At 40.4% G+C, this 18,900-nt stretch overlaps 1 protein-coding gene across 1 annotated transcript in view; it reads right to left on the bottom strand.

The window, feature by feature from the left end:
• LOC149148220 (uncharacterized) overlaps positions 1-16,671 on the bottom strand; it is a 74,913-nt gene extending 58,242 nt beyond the window's left edge. Inside the window, exons 1-4 of the mRNA XM_089442104.1 lie at positions 15,826-16,671; positions 15,661-15,726; positions 13,068-13,214; positions 12,818-12,943 (exon numbers count right to left, since the gene is read on the bottom strand). Coding sequence (XP_089298230.1) covers positions 12,818-12,943; positions 13,068-13,214; positions 15,661-15,726; positions 15,826-16,671 — 1,185 coding nt within the window. The remainder of the gene's footprint in view (positions 1-12,817; positions 12,944-13,067; positions 13,215-15,660; positions 15,727-15,825) is intronic.
• Positions 16,672-18,900: the final 2,229 nt, after the last annotated feature.

Raw genomic sequence — 18,900 nt, 5'->3', positions numbered from 1 at the left:
GCTTGGTGCTTTCATAGGCTGCGCTAGCGCACAAAATTCGACCAGCGCAGGAAACCCGTGTGCTTCCGCGCTAGCAGCGCACCAGTAACACGATAAGCCGCCCGTCAGCGCGGTTATTTTAATAACAGACGCGCTGATGCAGTAAACTTTGGAAAAGTGGGTCATTTGGCCAGTTTAGAGAGCATGAGCATGGTGCATTTGGTTCCATGAGACATTAGGGAGACTAAGAAGGATAAAAGATTTTGTGTGAGACATCAGAGGGAGGTGGTAATATGCAGAGTTCAACTTCTCTTGAACATATCGGCGGCACAATAGCGGAGTTTGGCAGTATCTGACATCAAATGAGCAGAGGTCATGGTGACAAGGCAATGAGCAAACAATGCTCGAAAGAACCGCCCAACCATTACGATCGAGGAGTACTTTTTGTGAATAGTAGCTTCGACCCGAAAAAGTAAAAAAGCGGTCGGAAGCACGTCGTTTTAGAGCCAGTAACGAGTGCGAAACGACAAACACCCGGCAATATTTTTAAGTTGCACAGTCGAAAAAGAGCTTAAAACGACCGCCTCTCACTCCCTTTAACGATCCGAAAGGAAGCTCGGCCATCTTTTCTTGATTCATGTTGGAAAAGAGCTTAAAGACGACACATTTTTTTTTTTGGGACCAAGTGCACGAAGAATCGTTATGACCACGCCGGTTACTAGTACCTGCATAAGAACACCACCCGCATAAATCCGTTCGATATGCATAAAAACATAGTAAAACATGCATAAAGGAATAATTTAGTGACATTGGAGTTAAATCCATGGTGAAAATACGACGAAAACCCACATTTACAAGAAATTATAGCAAATTATGAGTTTTTTACCATAAATAGGGGGGTAAAAGTCATTTTTTACCATTGTTACCATTTTGAGTTGTGAAGAACGTTGAGGAGCTGCAAGGTTGACGGAGCGATTTCCAGCCCGTACAGACACCATTCATCCGGCAGCTTGTTCCAAGTAGGTTCTCCTCTCCCCGCGTTCCATTTTGAGCCTTTTTTTGAGCAATTCCACGGTGGGATGTGGCCTTTTGGGCGAATTTTTTGAGTGTTGGTGCGCTCTCTGTTAGCGCGGGTTTCCCGCTTGGGACCGCGCTGATCGATTTATATTTACACGTACCACCACATGGGTCAGCGCGGAAAACACGTGTGCTTCCACGCTGACCCAGTGAAAAAGCAATGGTGCGCCATTTTCAGCGTGACTGTTTTAGAAACAGTGGCGCTGGCGCCGTAAAGATTTATTTTTTAAGAATTGGACGTACAAATCTCAACGGTTAGCAACCTAATATTTTTTCATGGTCTTGCAGGGAAAAATGTCTTTTGTTTGGCAAGAGAGATCTCACGATGATGAGGATATAGCTGCCTATGCACTTTCCGAATGCCGAAATGCAATGCGGGCGTGCGGATTCTTGAAATTCTTCCTTACTCCGCGCCTGAGGGCGCAACTTGACTTGCTTGAGCTCTTAATCAGAGCTTGGAACCCAGTGGATAGTAAATTCACGATCTGTGGCCAGGACATTGAGTTTGATTCCACGGACATTTATTTCTTGAATGGATTGTCACGCCGGGGCCGGATGCCCATCCTGGAGGGGCAACGACCCAGCAGTGAGACTCTCGATCAGCTCATGGCTCGAGTGTGCCCACGGGCTACGAAAACACGGAGCGGGAAAGTTGGTATCCCGACAGTGGCCGACATGCCTCTTCGTACCATACTCTTTCTAGTGACCTGGGCAGCGGGCTCTTTGGCCAATCATGAGGCCTCAAAGACCCAACTACTACTAGCTCTGGAGTGCTTACAGCCCACCATTTTCAACTAGGCAACAGCTGTGACCAATAGCATGAAGAGGCAAGTGAACAACTACCGACGTGGAGAGTCGAAGCAGTTTGCATATGGGTCGCTTCTACTTCTTCTCATGCTGGAGTGGGTGTCGGCCCTACAGCTACAGACCATGGTTGTGGATCCACCTAGAGGTCATCGGGAGACGAGGGCGAGTCGATGGGCCCGCGTCATGCCACGCGGAGGTGGAGGCCGCCCAGTGTCTTGGGGAGTGTACTTCCGAGAGTGGCTGGATCGACAGGTTGTCATCGTGGAGGACTGGCCATATGCTGGAATGGACTTCCGCAATGATCCTGACATGCCACTGCCCGCAGGAGAGCATTGGGACGATGGAGGTATGACACTTGATCTCTTTTCAATATTTTTTGATGTTTTTAATTTTTTCATGTACATGTCTTGATAAACATCACGGTGTGCAGATGTGGGACCCGTGAGACCCATCGGGCTAGCCCCAACGGCACGGAGAGAGGGACAAGGAGCTGGAGCCCTGGCCCTAGTTCCTCCAGGAGTTGATACGTCGGAGACTGTAGCTCGCAACCTCGAGGGTTTGCTGGAGGGGGTGCCAGATTACCAGGGGGTCGAGGAGGTCCCTATAGAGCATCAGATCCACACAGTGGGGGTGGCACCCAGGATGCACCGCCTTTTGAGGCGAGTGGCACGGGCAACAGTATGTTATAGAGAGCATAACCCAGATCAGTAGCTATCTAGGTTTTTCCACTGATGTTTTGAGAGACACCTGTCTCGGATGTACCGAGGACACCGGCTTTTATTTTTTGGACATATACACTTATTTTTTAGCGCCTTAGTGCGCCACACGATATATATATATATATATATATATATATATATATATATATATATATATATGCTGTTTTTTGGATGGATCGTTTCACATGTGATGATGTTTTTTTTAATATGTTTATGCAAATGTTTGATACAATTGTGATCTATGCATCAGTTGCACAACACACGACCCATGTATTTTAATTTTATGCAAGCTTAAAAGCACATATGCAAGCACACATGAAAACTGTGCTTGGAAAAGAAATTATTTACATATGCTTATTCTATGGTCTTATTGTGTTTTCTATCTTCTCTTGTATGATGGTTATCTATTACGCAAATGTCTATCCAACACATGGTTTTCCAATGCATCGGTTAACGTATTTAATCGTCTCGGAATGTGTTGATATGTGATATAATCAAAATTCCTTTCTAACAATCTCACACGTAAATACAACCTTAGAATGCGTTGGTCTCTGACGGAATATCACCCGTTGAGTTGATGGACAACAAGTTGAGAGTCCAGGTTTACCACCAAAGCACGGATGCCAAGATCAACTGCTTCGGCTAGCAATTCAATTACAGCACTGTATTCGGCAACATTGTTGGTGGTACGGCCCAAGCACACGCCTTGAAGATCTATCAACTCGCCGTGAGGATCATAGATCGCCCATGCCGCAGAAGACAAACTGCAAGTACTACGGCAGGCGCCATCAGCGAAGCCAACGTAAGGTGTATTAGACATCTGCACAAGAAGAAGAAAACAAAATAAGAGGCAAACACGCCTTCACACCAAAGCAAAACTAGAAATCATGCACACATGACACACTTGCTAAGAACACATGTATGTACAAACTAGGTGCACGAAATCATGCATAATATTTCTTCAAATAGAGCCCGTTGCGGGGCTTGTCAAGAGGATTTCCTTCGTAATCGATCAGCTCATATGCCCCCTTTTGCAAAACTCTCTTCACGATATAGGGGACTAGCCACATGGATTCGAGTTTTCCTGCCCCCAGCTTATCTTTAGCTTGATCATAGAGCAGTACTAGGTCTCCCTCAACAAAGGAACGAGGTCGATTGGTATCGTCGAAGTGGGCCTTAACCCTCTTCTTCTGCGCTTCAATAGCTAGAGCGGCTAAGCGATGGGTCTCGTCTAGCTGTTCTAAATAGAGAATTCGTTCCTCCACCGGAGTAGTGTTGGGAAGTAACTCGACAGCTAACTTCAACGAAGGAATCTCACACTCAACAGGAAGGGTGGCCTCCAGTCCATAAACAAGCTGAAAAGGAGTGAAACCGGTGGCGTCCTTCACAGAGGTCCAGTAAGCCCACAAGGCAGGGAACAACATCAGATGCCAGTTAGACTTGTGCGTATTCACGGTACGTTGGAGCATTGTGATCAAAACTTTTTTCATGGCTTAAACTTGGCCGTTGGATTGAGGGTAATACGGTGTCGAGCTATCTTGATGCAAGCCTAGCTGGGTCGTTAGTTCCATCATCATGTGATTACGGAAATGTTTTCCGTGATCTGTGACAATAGCCTGGGGGACTCTGAACCGAGTAATAACATGATTAAACAAGAACTGCGCCGCTGTGTAACTGTCTTGGTTCAGTGTAGGCATCGCTTCGGCACATTTGGTGAAGTAATCCACAGCAACGATGATATATCCATGCCCCCCGGCCGAACGAGGGTTACAAGACATATAATCAATGCCCCATTTGGCAAATGGACCTACGGTAACAACAGGGTGTAGTGGTGCAGGAGGTGCACGCATTTTCCGGTGGTAAACCTGACATTCATGACATGCACGGGCGGCAAGGATGCAATCCTTGAAAATAGAAGGCCAGAAATAACCAGCACGGAGAATCTTCTGGGCGGTAGCATATCTGGACATATGGCCACCACAAGCGCTGGAGTGGCAGTCATTCAACACCCGCTCAGCCTCCTCGAGAGTCAAGCATCGGCGGAGAATAGAATCAACGCCGAGGCGGTACAGGGTATCGCCAATAATGCGATAGGGTTGAGACTGGTGACGAATCCTTCATCGAGCATCTTTCGATACATCAGGACGGAAGGAAGACGTCTGCAAATACACTATGATGTCCCCATACCAAGGGTCGAGGGTGCTGATGAGAAACAATGTTTCATCCGGGATATGCTCTTCCGAACGGGATGGTACAGAAGGGGACGGCAAAGAACAGAGCAGTTCTGCAAAGACCAGAGATTTCTGAGACTTGGCAGCAGTAAATTCCAAGTCAAACTCTTGTAGGATGACAATCCATTTTGAGTACTTGCCCCCCAGCATCTGACGTGACAAGATGTAGGTCATAGGGTTGCAGTCGGAAATCACGGTCGTAGTACACAAAAGGATATAGTGCCGGAATCATTGGACGGCACAGACAACTGCCAATGCCAACTTCTCGACATACGCGTAGCGAGTTTCTGTATCCAAGAGATTGCGACTAAGGTAATAGATAACGTGCTCATTGCCATCATCATCATCCTGCACCAGAACCATGCCGATGGTGGTGTCAGCGGCAGCTAGATAGAGGGAATAATCATGGTGATAGTTCGGAGGTCTTAAGAGTGGAGCCGAGACAAGGAGGTCCTTGAGTCGCTCGAAAGACTCCTGGGTGATGGCATCCCAACGAAAGGGTGTGTCTCGCTTTAATAATCATGTGAAACCCTTAGCTACCTCGGCATAATTCGGAATGAATCATCTAAGGAAATTCGCTTTACCCTGCAAGCTCTGCAATTGCTGCAAAGAGGCAGGGGAAGGAAGATTCAAGATGGCCTCAACTTTGAGGGGATCCAAACGGATGCCTTCTCAGGAGACGATGAACCCGAGCAGTCGGCCAGATTCTATGCAGAAGACACACTTATTAGGATTAAGCCTTATGCGGTAGTGTCGACAGCGGAGAAAAGTCTCGCGAAGATGAGAAGGATGGTCCTGACGCTTAGCTGGATGAGCCGGAAGGTCATCCAGGTAAGGTTGTACAATGTGACGTATATCATGAAAGGCATAAGACATTGCACGTTGAAATGTAGCGCCGGCATTCTTTAGACCGAAAGGGAGCTTCTTATAGGCGAAGGTGCCCCAAGGACAAATAAAAGTTGTCTTGTGCTGGTCTGTGGGTGCAATGTTGATCTGGTTATAGCCAGAGAAGCCGTCCATAAACGAGTAAATCTCACTTCCTGCGCACTCATCAATAAGCTGATCGATGAAGGGCGTAGGGAAGTTATCCTTCAGACAAGCACGGTTGATATCTCGGTAGTCAACACAGACCCGGATAGTACCCTTCTTTTTATTCACAGGGACTATATTAGACACCCAATCCGTAAGAGGAATGGGGTAGATGAAACCATCTTTAAGAAGCTTTTCGACTTCGGCCTTGATGGTTGCACCCTTTCGGGGGTGCACAGGGCGTAAGCGCTGACGAACAGGCTTAGCACCTGGGTACGTAGGTATTTTGTGCACCACTATATTAGGATCGATGCCGGGCATTTCCTCGTAGGACCATGCGAAGACATCACGAAATTCACGAAATAGAGCAGTATAGAGCTGAACTTCCTCAGGAGTGCAAGTGACTCTGATATGGATATGCTCGACGATCCCTGGTTTAATAGAGATGTCGATTGGTTGGGTTTGCGTGATATTGCCCATATTGCCCTCTGACACTTGATATAGTTGAATAGGTGTCTGGAGGGGCAGGGATGGGACACAAGAAGCAAACTGCTCGAGACATGTGGTCATTTCCGGATGGGGAGGGAGAAACGAAGAGCGATGGTGGTGATCTGACCAAGGGAGCTTGTCGAGAGACATAGTCTCTATGATGGCCTCATCGGAAGGAAATATTTCCTTCAATGGATCCGACGTAGCTTCATCTCCTAGCCAAGGGAAATGATCATATGAATCGGGAACTGCTTGGAAGAGCAGGTTCATCAGGGGGAGCCGATGCAGCGACAATCTCGATGTAGTTGAGTTCGGCAGGACTCAACAGCATCATATCACCCCAAGAGTCTTCCTGATTAGCAGGAGGAAAAACCCACGGATCTGAGCGCACAGAGATCATATTGATAGGGGCGAGATTCGGAGGTGGGTGGGGAAAGACTCCCATTAAGGTGGGATCTTTGAAAAGTCCAGCACCCACGTTCACGAGTGACTTTGAGGTATGCTCCACAAATGGCACATTACCTTTAGAAGAAGAGGCGAAGAAAGAGAGCTGGTCCACCGTGACAATCTTCCCCTGGTGAGGGAAATGAATGACACGGAACAGGGAGGAAGCCACGGCTTGCATGGCATATGTCCATCTCTGTCCGAGGAGGAGGTTGTAAGTCAAATTGGCGTCAACAACTTCAACCTCTACTTCTACGGTCTTTCCTTCCAAAGAGATGGGTAAGCGTTGGAGGATACCGTAAGGACGAGATTCTCACTACAACAAAACCAACGATTTGCGCCAGATTTAGCGCCAGATTTTAGTGCATTTTTTTTGTAATTGTGATGAGCAACCTGGCGCTAAATCTGGCTCTATTGTACAATTTTTAAAGCGTCCTTTTTTGCACCTGATTTTTCATCCTTTTTCACGCTAGATTTTGCATCATTTTTTACACCAAACTATGCATCATTTTTTGCGTCAAATTTTGAACCAAGATTTGTATCTTATTTTATGACAGGTTTTGCTTCTAGTTTTGTGTCATTTTTTGCATCTATTTTTCATTCTCTTTTGCTTCCTATTTTGTGTCTTTCTTTGCTTCCATTTTTGCACCATCATTTGCATCAAGTTTACACTGTATTTTGAATCCAATTTAACGTCTTTTTATGCATCCATTTTGTGTCAGTTTTTGCATCTAGTCTTACGCCAGGTTTTGTATCTAGTCTTACACTAGTTTTTGCTTCTATTTTTGCACCAGCTTTGGTGCCTATCTTTGCACCATGTGTTGAATTTGATTTAGCACCAAATTTTGCATCCATTTTTGTGCCCATTTTTGCATCTTTTTTTGGACCATTTTTTACATCCACATTTACGTTTGATTTGTCTCTATTTTTCCCATCTCATTTTGCACCATATTTTGCGTCATTTGTTTCATCCAATTTTGCATCATTTTTAACACCATCTCTTGCATCTAATGTTACATCATTTTGAGCATCCAAATTTGCATTTATATTTGCATCTTATGTTGAGTCATGTGTTGTGTCCACCTTTGCATCTTATTTTGTGTCTAATGGTACATTCAATTTAGAGCCATTTTTTACGTCTACTTTTGTATTTGTTTTTGCACCAAGTTTTGCATCCAATTTTAAGCTATTTTATGCCCCTTTTTGCACCATTTTTTGTGTCTACTTGTGTCCAATGTTGCACCATGATTTACACCGACTTTTTCATCCAATTTTGCATTTTTTTGGTGTCTAGTTTTACATCGTTTTCACCATCCAAATTTGCATCTTTTTTTGCCTCATTTTGTGTCCACATTTGCATATAATTTTGTGTTTGAGTTCGAGCCTAAATTTGCATGTGATTAGGAATCATTTTTTACATCCAATATGGCATCCTTGGTTTCACCTTTTTTCAACCCCATTTTGCATCTTGTTTTATGTCTTTCTTACATCTTTTTTTTTCCTTTTTTGCACCCAAGTTTGCATCCCAAATTTACACCATTATTTGCATCATCATTTGGCATATTAATTTGTAACGTTTTTTGCTTCTTTTTAACGCTCAACTTTGCATCTTATTTTACATCTAGTTGTTTTCTTTTTTGCATCTAATTTGGTGCCCATTTATGTGTCCTTGTTATTGCCCAATTTGATATCCTTTTGTATGCCATGTTTTGTTCCCTTCTTTGTGTCAACTATTGCACAATTTTTCACTTCTAATTTAAAACACTTTGTATGTCAATTGTTTGCATTTTGTATTAATTCCTAGTTTAACATCCAATTTTACTTTCAATTTTGCATCCATGGTTACATCCACATTTGACTTCTTATATAGAGTATATTTTTCTTTACATATATGACCCCCTTTATAGATTCATAGTGAAATATATGATAGTTTCTAAATATCATTAAAGCAGATATCACAATTCAAAATCATTTGTAAAGAAATTTAAGAGAAATTGACAACATCCATCCAAAAAAATAACAATGTGTCATTAACAATTTTCAAAACATGTATAAAATAGCAACATAATACTAATAAAATCAGTATTATTTTTAATCAAAACAAGTAAAATTCAAATATGATTAACAAATCAAAATATTTCATGAATATCGTTATTCTACGATAAATTAACAACATACATAAATCAAACTCATCGTATGATTACAAAATCAAAATGTCTCATTGATATAGGGTAAATTCACAACACCCATCTAAACATAACAATGTCATTCTACACAATAATTTCTTCATAAAAAACAACGCATGTGCATGCCTAGCTACCACCACCAAGATCATCCTCATGATCATCTTGACCATCCTCATTACTCTGATCCACATCATCACCAACACCGCAACTATCATCATCATCTCCTCCTTCACCACCATCATCCTCATCCTCATCCTCATGATCTCCTGATATATGTTGAACATAATTTGGATCATCGTCTTGGCAATCATTACCTATAGCATTCTGACAAAAAAAATCAATATTACATGTTAGTATTAATTACATAACACAACGCATGTTTTTGTTATACAATGTTAACCATAAAATGAGGTAAGATATACTAGCATTTGCACCAAATGTTGCAAAGGAAACGTCGTAAGGCATAAATTGAAAAATACAAATACAACAAAAGAATACTTTGATAAAGAATAAAAATATATTGAATGCTCAAATCAATGCCCCATTAACTGGAAGCATTTAGTAGACATATCTAATGCAGAGACAAGCAAAAATATATAATTCTTCAAATTCTAGATGGATGCAATCACTTAGTAATGCCATGTTGAGAACCTTCCTCTACTTGTAATATCCTCTATCAGGGGCAACCTTCATGCCTCTACCTTATATCAACACTGACGAAGTTAGCAATCCCATTGGCCCATCCTATTTATCTGTCAAGTTTGAAGCATAAGGCAAGTGACTGGACACTGGTATTATACAATAAGCTGAAACCTAAAATGAACTTCCCCCATGGGCATGACGGACAAGAGATGGGGCTTTTCTTAAATAGAAGAGATAGGGAAATCTTTACATCCCTACCTCATCAACACTGATGAAGTTAGCAATCCCATTGGCCTATCCTATTTACCTGTCAAGTTTGAAACATACGGCAAGAGACTGGACACTGGCCAATCCTATCAGATATCCCTCTATCAAAGAAACATTCTAATGGCCCCTGCTACAATTATACAATATCTAGAGAGCATCATTAGAAACATCCTTTGGAGAGATAAAAATGAAAACAAGTGGCCTCTACTCCATTGGAAATGGGTGGCATTTATTAAATAAGGCACGAGGGACAGAATGCAAGATCTTTTTAGCAAGGTCCCCTATACGAAAATCTATTGATACTATTGATGGAAACACACTTTGGAATAAATCAATTAGAAGTATCTGGTGTGAGGCAAAAAATAGAAGAGATAATCAAGAAAATATGTATGCCTAAAGGTTGTATAATCTACAACGATGTGCTTCAAAGTAAAATTTTATCTAAGGTAGACACAGAAGTTTCAATTCATACAAAATTAACTATCAAATTGTTTTGTTTAGACTCTTAGAGCTAACTTTAAGTTTTAACAGCAGAAGATCAGACAGACCAGTGGTTTAGGAACTCTGCACTCCTCACCATTTTTGTATACTTATGGAGAAATTATAGATTTGTCAGATGGATGAAGATGTTTCTGAAAGCATCATTTTGCAAACATGAAAATTCTCCTCTGCGTAAACAAATAAAAGCTGAAAAAAGAGAAGAAACCAAAAAAGGGGTAGAAGTATAGGCCAACCCAATGTGAAATTTCAATATAACCTTCTCTAACCTTGTCTAATTTCTAAACAACACATTTAACTAGTCATTGATGTCATGTTTCCTCTTTGATGCTTTACATCAAATTTACTTCATCTAACCCCAGCAAGGTAGATGTGCCCACCACACCACTTCATGAGAATGTGTACACAGTTGTACGTCCCTTCATTATCTCAGATGATGCTTTTACTCTCCACCAAACTCCTCGCATGAGAAAAGCAATCTTTGCAAGGTCTCAGTTCAGATTTGGGAAGCTTTGCAAAGGCACATTGTGTTGTTTCATGATGGTAAATGTTATTCATGAATGGCAATTTCTATCTAATTATGCTGAATCCAGGGCATCCTCTATTATTCCTTGCTGCTTTATGGTTTTTCTGGTTTTGTTTATGGTGGTGTGAGGCTTTGTCGAGGTGTGGTGTGAGAGAGGGACCAGACCATCTTGGGCTACCCTCCTCTTGGGATCAGCTCCTACTCAGGTCTCTTTATTTTCTTCCTCTCGTCAAGTCCTTACTCCTCAGTTGGCCGGGGCACGCACTTCTGAGGTGGATTCTATCTGCAGCAGGGCCTCCTCAGGGCATACATAACCCCGAAAGCTCATCAATTTCCCTGTGAGTTGGAACTAGCATTTGAGGGTGGGAAAATGGCAATGGAAATTTGAGAGGTATCACTGCTTCATTGCTGAAAGGTCATCTATCAAGAGTAGATGTACCAGTCCCATTACAACTAGACAGCTGTAGGGAAGGGTACTCCTTTCCAAAAATGACACTAAAAACAAAATTCTGATGATGATGAACATGATGCAGTTGGAATTTAAAGCCATGGACAAGCATTTGACAAGGATAAAAGCAGTCTTACTGCATGGAAAAGCCCCAACTCATCTAGACAGTCCAGGTGATCAAGCACCCATAGATGTGGAGGTTTCCACCTCCTAGTCTCCTCATGAAAATTTATGTTTTCTATCTTTACTATTATAGTAGGATTATGTGTTATATTTTGTGGCTGTTAAGCCAAGGCACTGTAGGCTTTTTTAGAACTCAGTATATATTTTTAAAATGTATTTTTTTGGACAGCAGACCTCTTGTATTGCCAATGGTCCGGTTTCCCTAGTGGCAGACCAGAGGCATACAGAAGGTTGGATCATATGTGATCATCAACAGTTAATAAAAGGCCTTTAAATTACCTCCCCACCCCCTCCCAAAAATAAAAAATAAAAATCATCTATAAAGTTTAGAAACTCAATTATTGAGAAGATTTTTCGGCATAAATCACATCATAAATCATTTGTCGACGCGTTCCAAACCAACAAGTGTGGTTCATCGTCAGGACAAGTTGAAGATCCAGACCATGGCAGATTATTTTCCAACTAGCAAAATTAAATCACAACTAGGTTATTATCCAGCTAAGATTAATCAGAAATCAATTTTTTAAAAGTATGTTCTTATCAAAACCAAATTTAATCAAACTTCAAAAGTATGTTCTTATCAAGCCCAAATTTAATCAAACTTCAATTATACCCTGAAGATGAGCTCTGCAGTGTGGTCAAAAAACTGAGGAATAATCTACTCCAACACAGCTCTCCTCTTGAATAAAATAATGTCCAGCTACCTGAGCTTTAAAGTCATTCTAACCTTTTGTATGGAAGATTTATAGAATTCATTTCCATTTTAGTTATAGAAAATCCCAATAAAGATAGTGATTGATTTCATGTTTGTACATATGTAATGAACACTTAGCACAATAGTATAGCTCAGTTTTCCGAACCCTTTCTACAGAAGGCATAATACCCAGGGAGGTTACAGGATCTATTCCCAAGTAGTTCTGTCCAGTTACCAGCTGGTATTTCAACTAGAAGTCAATTCCATTCCTCACCCAGAAAAAAAAATACAGGGAAAGGAGGGAGAAAGGGGGATTCCATCACTCTGACAATGTACCAACTTCCTCACTTGGAACAGTTAATATGTGGGCAAGTTAAGGGAACATCTTTCTCTGGGAAAATTAATAAAAACAATTACTGATGCAGTTACCTCCTTATAATGGCATAAATAAATTTTTTGTTGAATTAATGTTTGTAAGGAATTATCTTTGTAAGGTTCCAATTTTGATGTACGGGCAGAATAAATTATAAACCTATCCATCAACCAAATGAGTCTTGCAAAAAGAAAGAGATAAAGAGAAACTATTCACAAAACTTACCTTTAGCATTTGATGGCCTCCACTATCACTGGTGCTGAAAAGTTGCAACATCGGTGTTTCTTTTTGCGAAGGAGAGTGAGTAATTTCACTGCCTTTCTCAAAATTTGATAAATCACCCTCCCAGTCCTGTAGTAGTCACAAAGAAACATCTTAATATAATGAGGCATTTTCCAAACAAAACCTTTTTAAAAATGGTGCATTGGATAAGGTAGCCTACGTCAGAACACTGTATAGGTCATAGAGGGAAGACCTGTAGCTGCTCTCGGATGGCAGGCACAACCTTATGCAAACTGTCAAAACAGCATGGCGCACTTCCCGACTTCACATCATTGTATGTCGAATCTATGCTTCGAATAAGACACAGTAGCTCTTTTGAAGATACCAAAACACTTAATACCTACAGATGAAAACAAAATATTACATTAGAATACAACAGACTTTAACAAATTATAAAACCGGTTTTCTGGAAAAGCAAAGAATAGAGGTAACACTGCAAAGGACACATTCAGAAAAAGATGTTATTGCCATTACATATCTCAGTTCTAATGATACAATGAAATACGCATGGAAATTCAACTGTGAATAACCACAGTCCACCCTTTTGAATCCCATTTGATATACTTGTCAGAAAATACATTAACAAACAAATTATACATGTACTATGAACTCCAGTATAAACTGACATAAATCTCAGCCAAATACCAAACCTGTTGAAAATTAAAGTGATCATGAATATACAACGAAAATGCACGAATGTAAATTGGATTTCAAGTATTGTTTCTATCTGGATAAAAGAAACAAATTAGAAATAATAACCACCAACTGCTACCGTTATCAAAGAAGTGAACTTGTTAGAAGATCAAGCTAAAACAGTGAAATATTGAAATCCAGGAACATTTTCAATAAGACATTAAAAAACAATCATCAAACTTGGCAGGAAACGCAAGGTTTCAGGCAAGACCACTGCCCACCCAACCATGATCCACCTAAGTAACATTGAGTTGCACTCACTTCTTATGTGACTTGAGAATGGATTACGAATGCCGACTATTGGCATATCAACATTATCCAGACAGTTATAGGGAAAGATTTGAGAAACTTAGGACTTCAATTTTCTTTGAAAGCAACAAACTTACTACACACATTCAGGACATTTTTTGGTCAGAAAATCATTATGATTTACCAACATGGATCCATCTTAAGCACGGATTCACATAAGTTGATATTCACATAAGTTATTGATATAGATCTTCAAGTCTTACTACACACATTCAGGACATTTTTTGGTCAGAAAAGCATTATGATTTACCAGCATGGATCCATCTTAAGCACAGATTCACATAAGTTGATATTCACACAAGTTATTAATATAGATCTTCAAGTAATTTATTTATATAAAGTGTTAACTTATTTTTTGAAAAGTATAAGGTTTAAACATCTTACTCGCATAATTTTTTTTACTTCTAATTACTTTACATGAAATTATATTATAGGTCAAATGGATAACTAATTAAACATGTATAGCATATTCTTTTTTTCTTTTTTATTATAGCCAACATTACTTTTCTATTTAGAGAATATTTTATTTTTATTTTAAGAGGGACACATGTCAACTCTAGAGTCCAAGTTGAGCACGGACATACTTACACATCACGTTCACACTGGGCTATAAAATGAGCCTCCTAGCCCAATTATACTATAAAGACAGCAAACATGATCACTCCCAATTTGTGTTGAGAACCCTTGACAGTGCATAAGAATATACCAAAAAACATTTTCTTCAAAATTGCATAGTCAAACCAGGTTTGGGTTGGGATCACAAGTTTGTCCATATCCATTCAATATCTATGCCCATTATACAAAGTTAGCGAAGTACCTATCAGATGTAAAATGCAAAACTCAATCCTTCTTTGCAGAACTCGTCCAAAACATGAAGCATATAAATTGCTCGCTGAATTATCAAATAGAAGTAACTTCAGTGCAATGACATCAGGCTGAATTTACCCATTGTTTCTCGAGCAATAGACATGATAATTTATGGAAATGACCCTCCACAAAAGACTGTAAATAGATGGTGTGCTTAGCTATTTGATTGGAAATCTTGTCTACAACTATTTAAACTACAATGAATTTGTCAACATAAAATAATAAGTTGGATAGGTATTTTTCAGACACAAAGCATTTGAGATCCAAAAAATAGACGCTAATCTAAATGTCTCTAATTTAAAACACAGACAATTATTTGTTTGTTGAATTAACAACCAAATTAAGTTTCAATAACACGACGTAATTTTCACATACAAAGCATTTGAGTGCAAAATAAGAAAGATAGTTTAAACGCCTATAAAATAAACCAAGGAAATTTTTTGTCTGTTAAACTAATAAACAATTATATCAAACTCAATCCTACATTTACATGCATGAAGACTGCTCATAACTTAATCTATCAGGAATGGATCATTTGTTGTTAATGTTGAATTTTTCTGTTAATATAGCACTGACAGCAAGGCAAATTCAATATTTAAAAGGCAGCAATCTACATTCGGATCTGGACAACACTTTTTCTCCTTTCCTGCTATGTGATTATTCCCATGCAAGAGGAAGTTCCAACTAATTGATTTTCACACTTCCAAAAGTAAATTCCTCATGTCTGAATTTTCTAGATACAAAACCTAGGTATAATAATCCTAATTGTTGATCCTACCTTGAAATAAGTACCTTTAATCCACCATTGGATCTTGCTTTAAATAAACATGGGGTCTTGCTTGAAGTGTCAAAGTTTATTCATCTATTCCTTGCTATTATCAATAAGACATAATAGAATAAAGGAAAGAGCAATGCACCTTGTGAGTCATCTGAAGAACTGCCTTGGTATTGATGTGCACGAACTTGTGGGAAAATACAAGAAACTGAACAACAAGAGAGCTATAAAAAGGATAATTAGCCAGAACATAGTTTTGCCAATGATCATTATATCCATAACAACTTTATTTCGTGCTTCTTTTTACTAATGATCCCACAGAATCAGTACCAGTCTTTTGCTTTTGAAGCAAGCTACCTGAAAGTGGAGACAATCGTTGATCCCTATCCCTAAGCATCTTATTCTCTGCCTCCAAATAATGATCCTCTTCGAGAGCGGGCATCATTTCGCCTTCTTCACCAATATTCCAAGGCTGTAAATAATCCAACCATAGATCAATAATGTGTGTGGCCTTCTTCAGACAAGCACCTACTGGCCAATAACTGAAAGCTCGTAATATAAACCTGTACAAAGGCCTCTGTAACAGAAGGGACCATGTAGCAGGCACAACCAAACTACTCCGTGGCAAGGAAAATGACCTCAATCTCAAGGTATCCATTTGTGATGCAGCTCTCCATCCAGAATTCAACTCTTCTTGAGGACAACACAAAGTACTGCTTACATAATTGACCAGTATTTTCACAGCCTCTGTGATTTCTACACTGGGGAGACCATACCTATGATATCGATTATTAACAGGTAACAAAATACCAAAAGACTGGCAAACCCGTGAAGGTAAGGGCGAAAAATCGTCATTCACTAACCAAAACTGTACAAAGGTATGAACAACAAACTCGGCGCGAGAAAATATCGATGGATTCTCCTCGAAAAAATGATGTACAGACACACTGGGAGCACAAAAATCAGATATAGGAACAAATTTGTGTAGATACAAATTCAGAAGATGCAAATAAGGGCTAGAATTGAACTTCACAGGCCTTCCATTGTCATGGCTACCGTGCAAACTATGCAGAGAAGACGCCCATTTCTCGAAACGAGACCGGGAAGCCTTCTTAAACCCCAATTTCATTTCATCCGAATCCGAACGATGCATAATATCATTATCTTTGCATACAACGTAATAAGCAAACCAAAACATAAAATACTCAAATGCATTCAACTGCACCTGAATCCTCCTCCATGGCCGTCCTCCTTCAATCGGTCTTTAAATAAAGCAGGGCAGACTTCGGATAAGATATAATAACCCCTCTCCAACTGAAGCATGTGACGAATCCACGCCGGAAGGCGCTCGGATGGAAACACATAGCGAACCACATTTTCCTTGTCTGCGGCAAAGATTGACGAAAACAAAGCTCCAGACGGCGAGAGAAGATTTACGACCGCATTCGCGGAATGCTCAGAGGTCTGCGCGATCCATCCGCCAATGCCGGACGGCTGTAAGACCTCCTCGAAGCCGAAGATCTTGCGGAGCAGAACGGGGAAGCATGTTATGTAAAAATGCCTGGTCTGATCCCAGCTGTGCCTATCGATGAAGGATTCCACGACCCGGCATGAATTCAAAATATCAGACGATGATGAGGAAGCATTCAATAACAACGAACTTAATTCTTGGGCTTCGAAAGAGAAATCTGTCGAAGGTGAAGAAGACACAGCCATTGCACCTCAATTTTACAGTCTCTCTACTGATCCGGTCGGAGGCTTAAATCCCGAGATAAACCCCTTGAATCTTCCTGAACCCTCATGCAGAACCACTAAACCCTACACTACATCGGATCGCAGCACTCACTGATCTAGTATTATAGGCATTCGAAGGTGGGGATACTCTTCTCTTTATTTCAAAATATTTGCACCGCCTTAAGTAGCTTTTCAACTTTTGCCATTTCCCTTGAAAGACGTTAGTGTGGGGTGGGGAAATTATGTTGTTTTTGAGGAGTTTTTTGGTTTGTGGGGACAGGGCCACTCTTTATGTGACCATCCGGGCAAGCGAGGCGGTAATCTTAAGTTCTTGCAGGGATATCTTATCTCTTATGGATTAATATGATTATTGATACTCTCTTATGAATTACTTACATTAGTGATAAGGATAGGGGATTAAAAATTTAAATATAATAATAAATTATATAAAAATAAATAAAAATTTGATGGGGTGTTGAGATGTGTGTTAGGTTACTGAGCGGATTTGTTATTCCGTTGTCACCCCAAACATTAAAGAGAGGGATAGTGTCGCCCACATTTAATGATAATGCACTGTTTTAATTTGGAAATCTTTGAAACTTCCTCAATTTCCTACAATTGTTGGGGTCAAATTGATGATATTTGGTGTCAATGTCGTGTTGTCGGTTTATCTATGGGATATTTCCTCTGCGGCTTCTATAGTAGTTCCTTAAGCAACGTGGAAGGTCCAAGTTGTTCTTCCATGTTGGTTTGGCCTTCCATCCTTCACTCCATTTCATGAGCTAGACTATCTACATTTTCCAAGTATTGGCAAGGTTGCATGTGGCCCGCATACCCACTGGTGGGAGTACCTGCACTTAAACTCTTCTAGGTTTATGGGAGCTCAACTCCAACAAGTATACTAGTATTGTCTTTGCTCTTAATTTTTTCCACTGGGTCAGCTACATTTATATTACTTTGGTTTGCTTGGTTTAGGATTCTTTGGGGAAGGTTCAACGTGTTATCTAGGGGTGAGGTAGCCTTGTCCTCCTCCTGCCTACGACAATCTTCCTCACATTGTGTCTTGGTTTTACCATTCCTTTGCAACTCCTTTAGCCTTTGGTTTACCTTCCACCTTTATCCCTAAAATCCTTCATTTTGTACATTGTCCATTGGCCTCACTTTGGTTTTCAATCCCCTAAAATCCTTTTGTCTTTCGAGACTTCACCAATTAGGTTCACTCGCCTCATTATCACCGTGCCTCAACAATGGATGTGGTCGAGACGTGGCTCTGATGGTTAAGGCCCTTTTGGCAAACCCTGTGCTCAGTTGCAAGCCCTAATTGTTGTTTACCTCTTCAATGCAACTACCCCCCCCCCGCCTTCCCACGAGAAGTCCAGGATGAAATTGTTAGAAAATCGATAATGGCAGCTTATTGTACTTATTTTCCTTTAACTTGATATTTGCTTGTGAATCTTATTTATCTTCTTTGTGTTCTTTAGTTAGATCTATTCATCAAACAATGTCAAGAACAATAATAACAACAATAGACACATATATTGGCTTTCTTCTTAAAATATGCTTCAAATGATATACAAAGACCCAAACCCTAGACCAATCCTTCTCCTAGTACCATGTCATCCCTTCCTTAAATCCTTCCTTGATTCTA

Source organism: Pinus tabuliformis, chromosome 9, assembly GCF_031772625.1.
Source record: "Pinus tabuliformis cultivar Carrire ecotype Pingquan chromosome 9, CPIR1, whole genome shotgun sequence".
Lineage (NCBI taxonomy): Eukaryota > Viridiplantae > Streptophyta > Pinopsida > Pinales > Pinaceae > Pinus > Pinus tabuliformis.
Note: the sequence above shows the minus strand (reverse complement) of the source record. Positions and strands in the feature narration are given on the sequence as shown.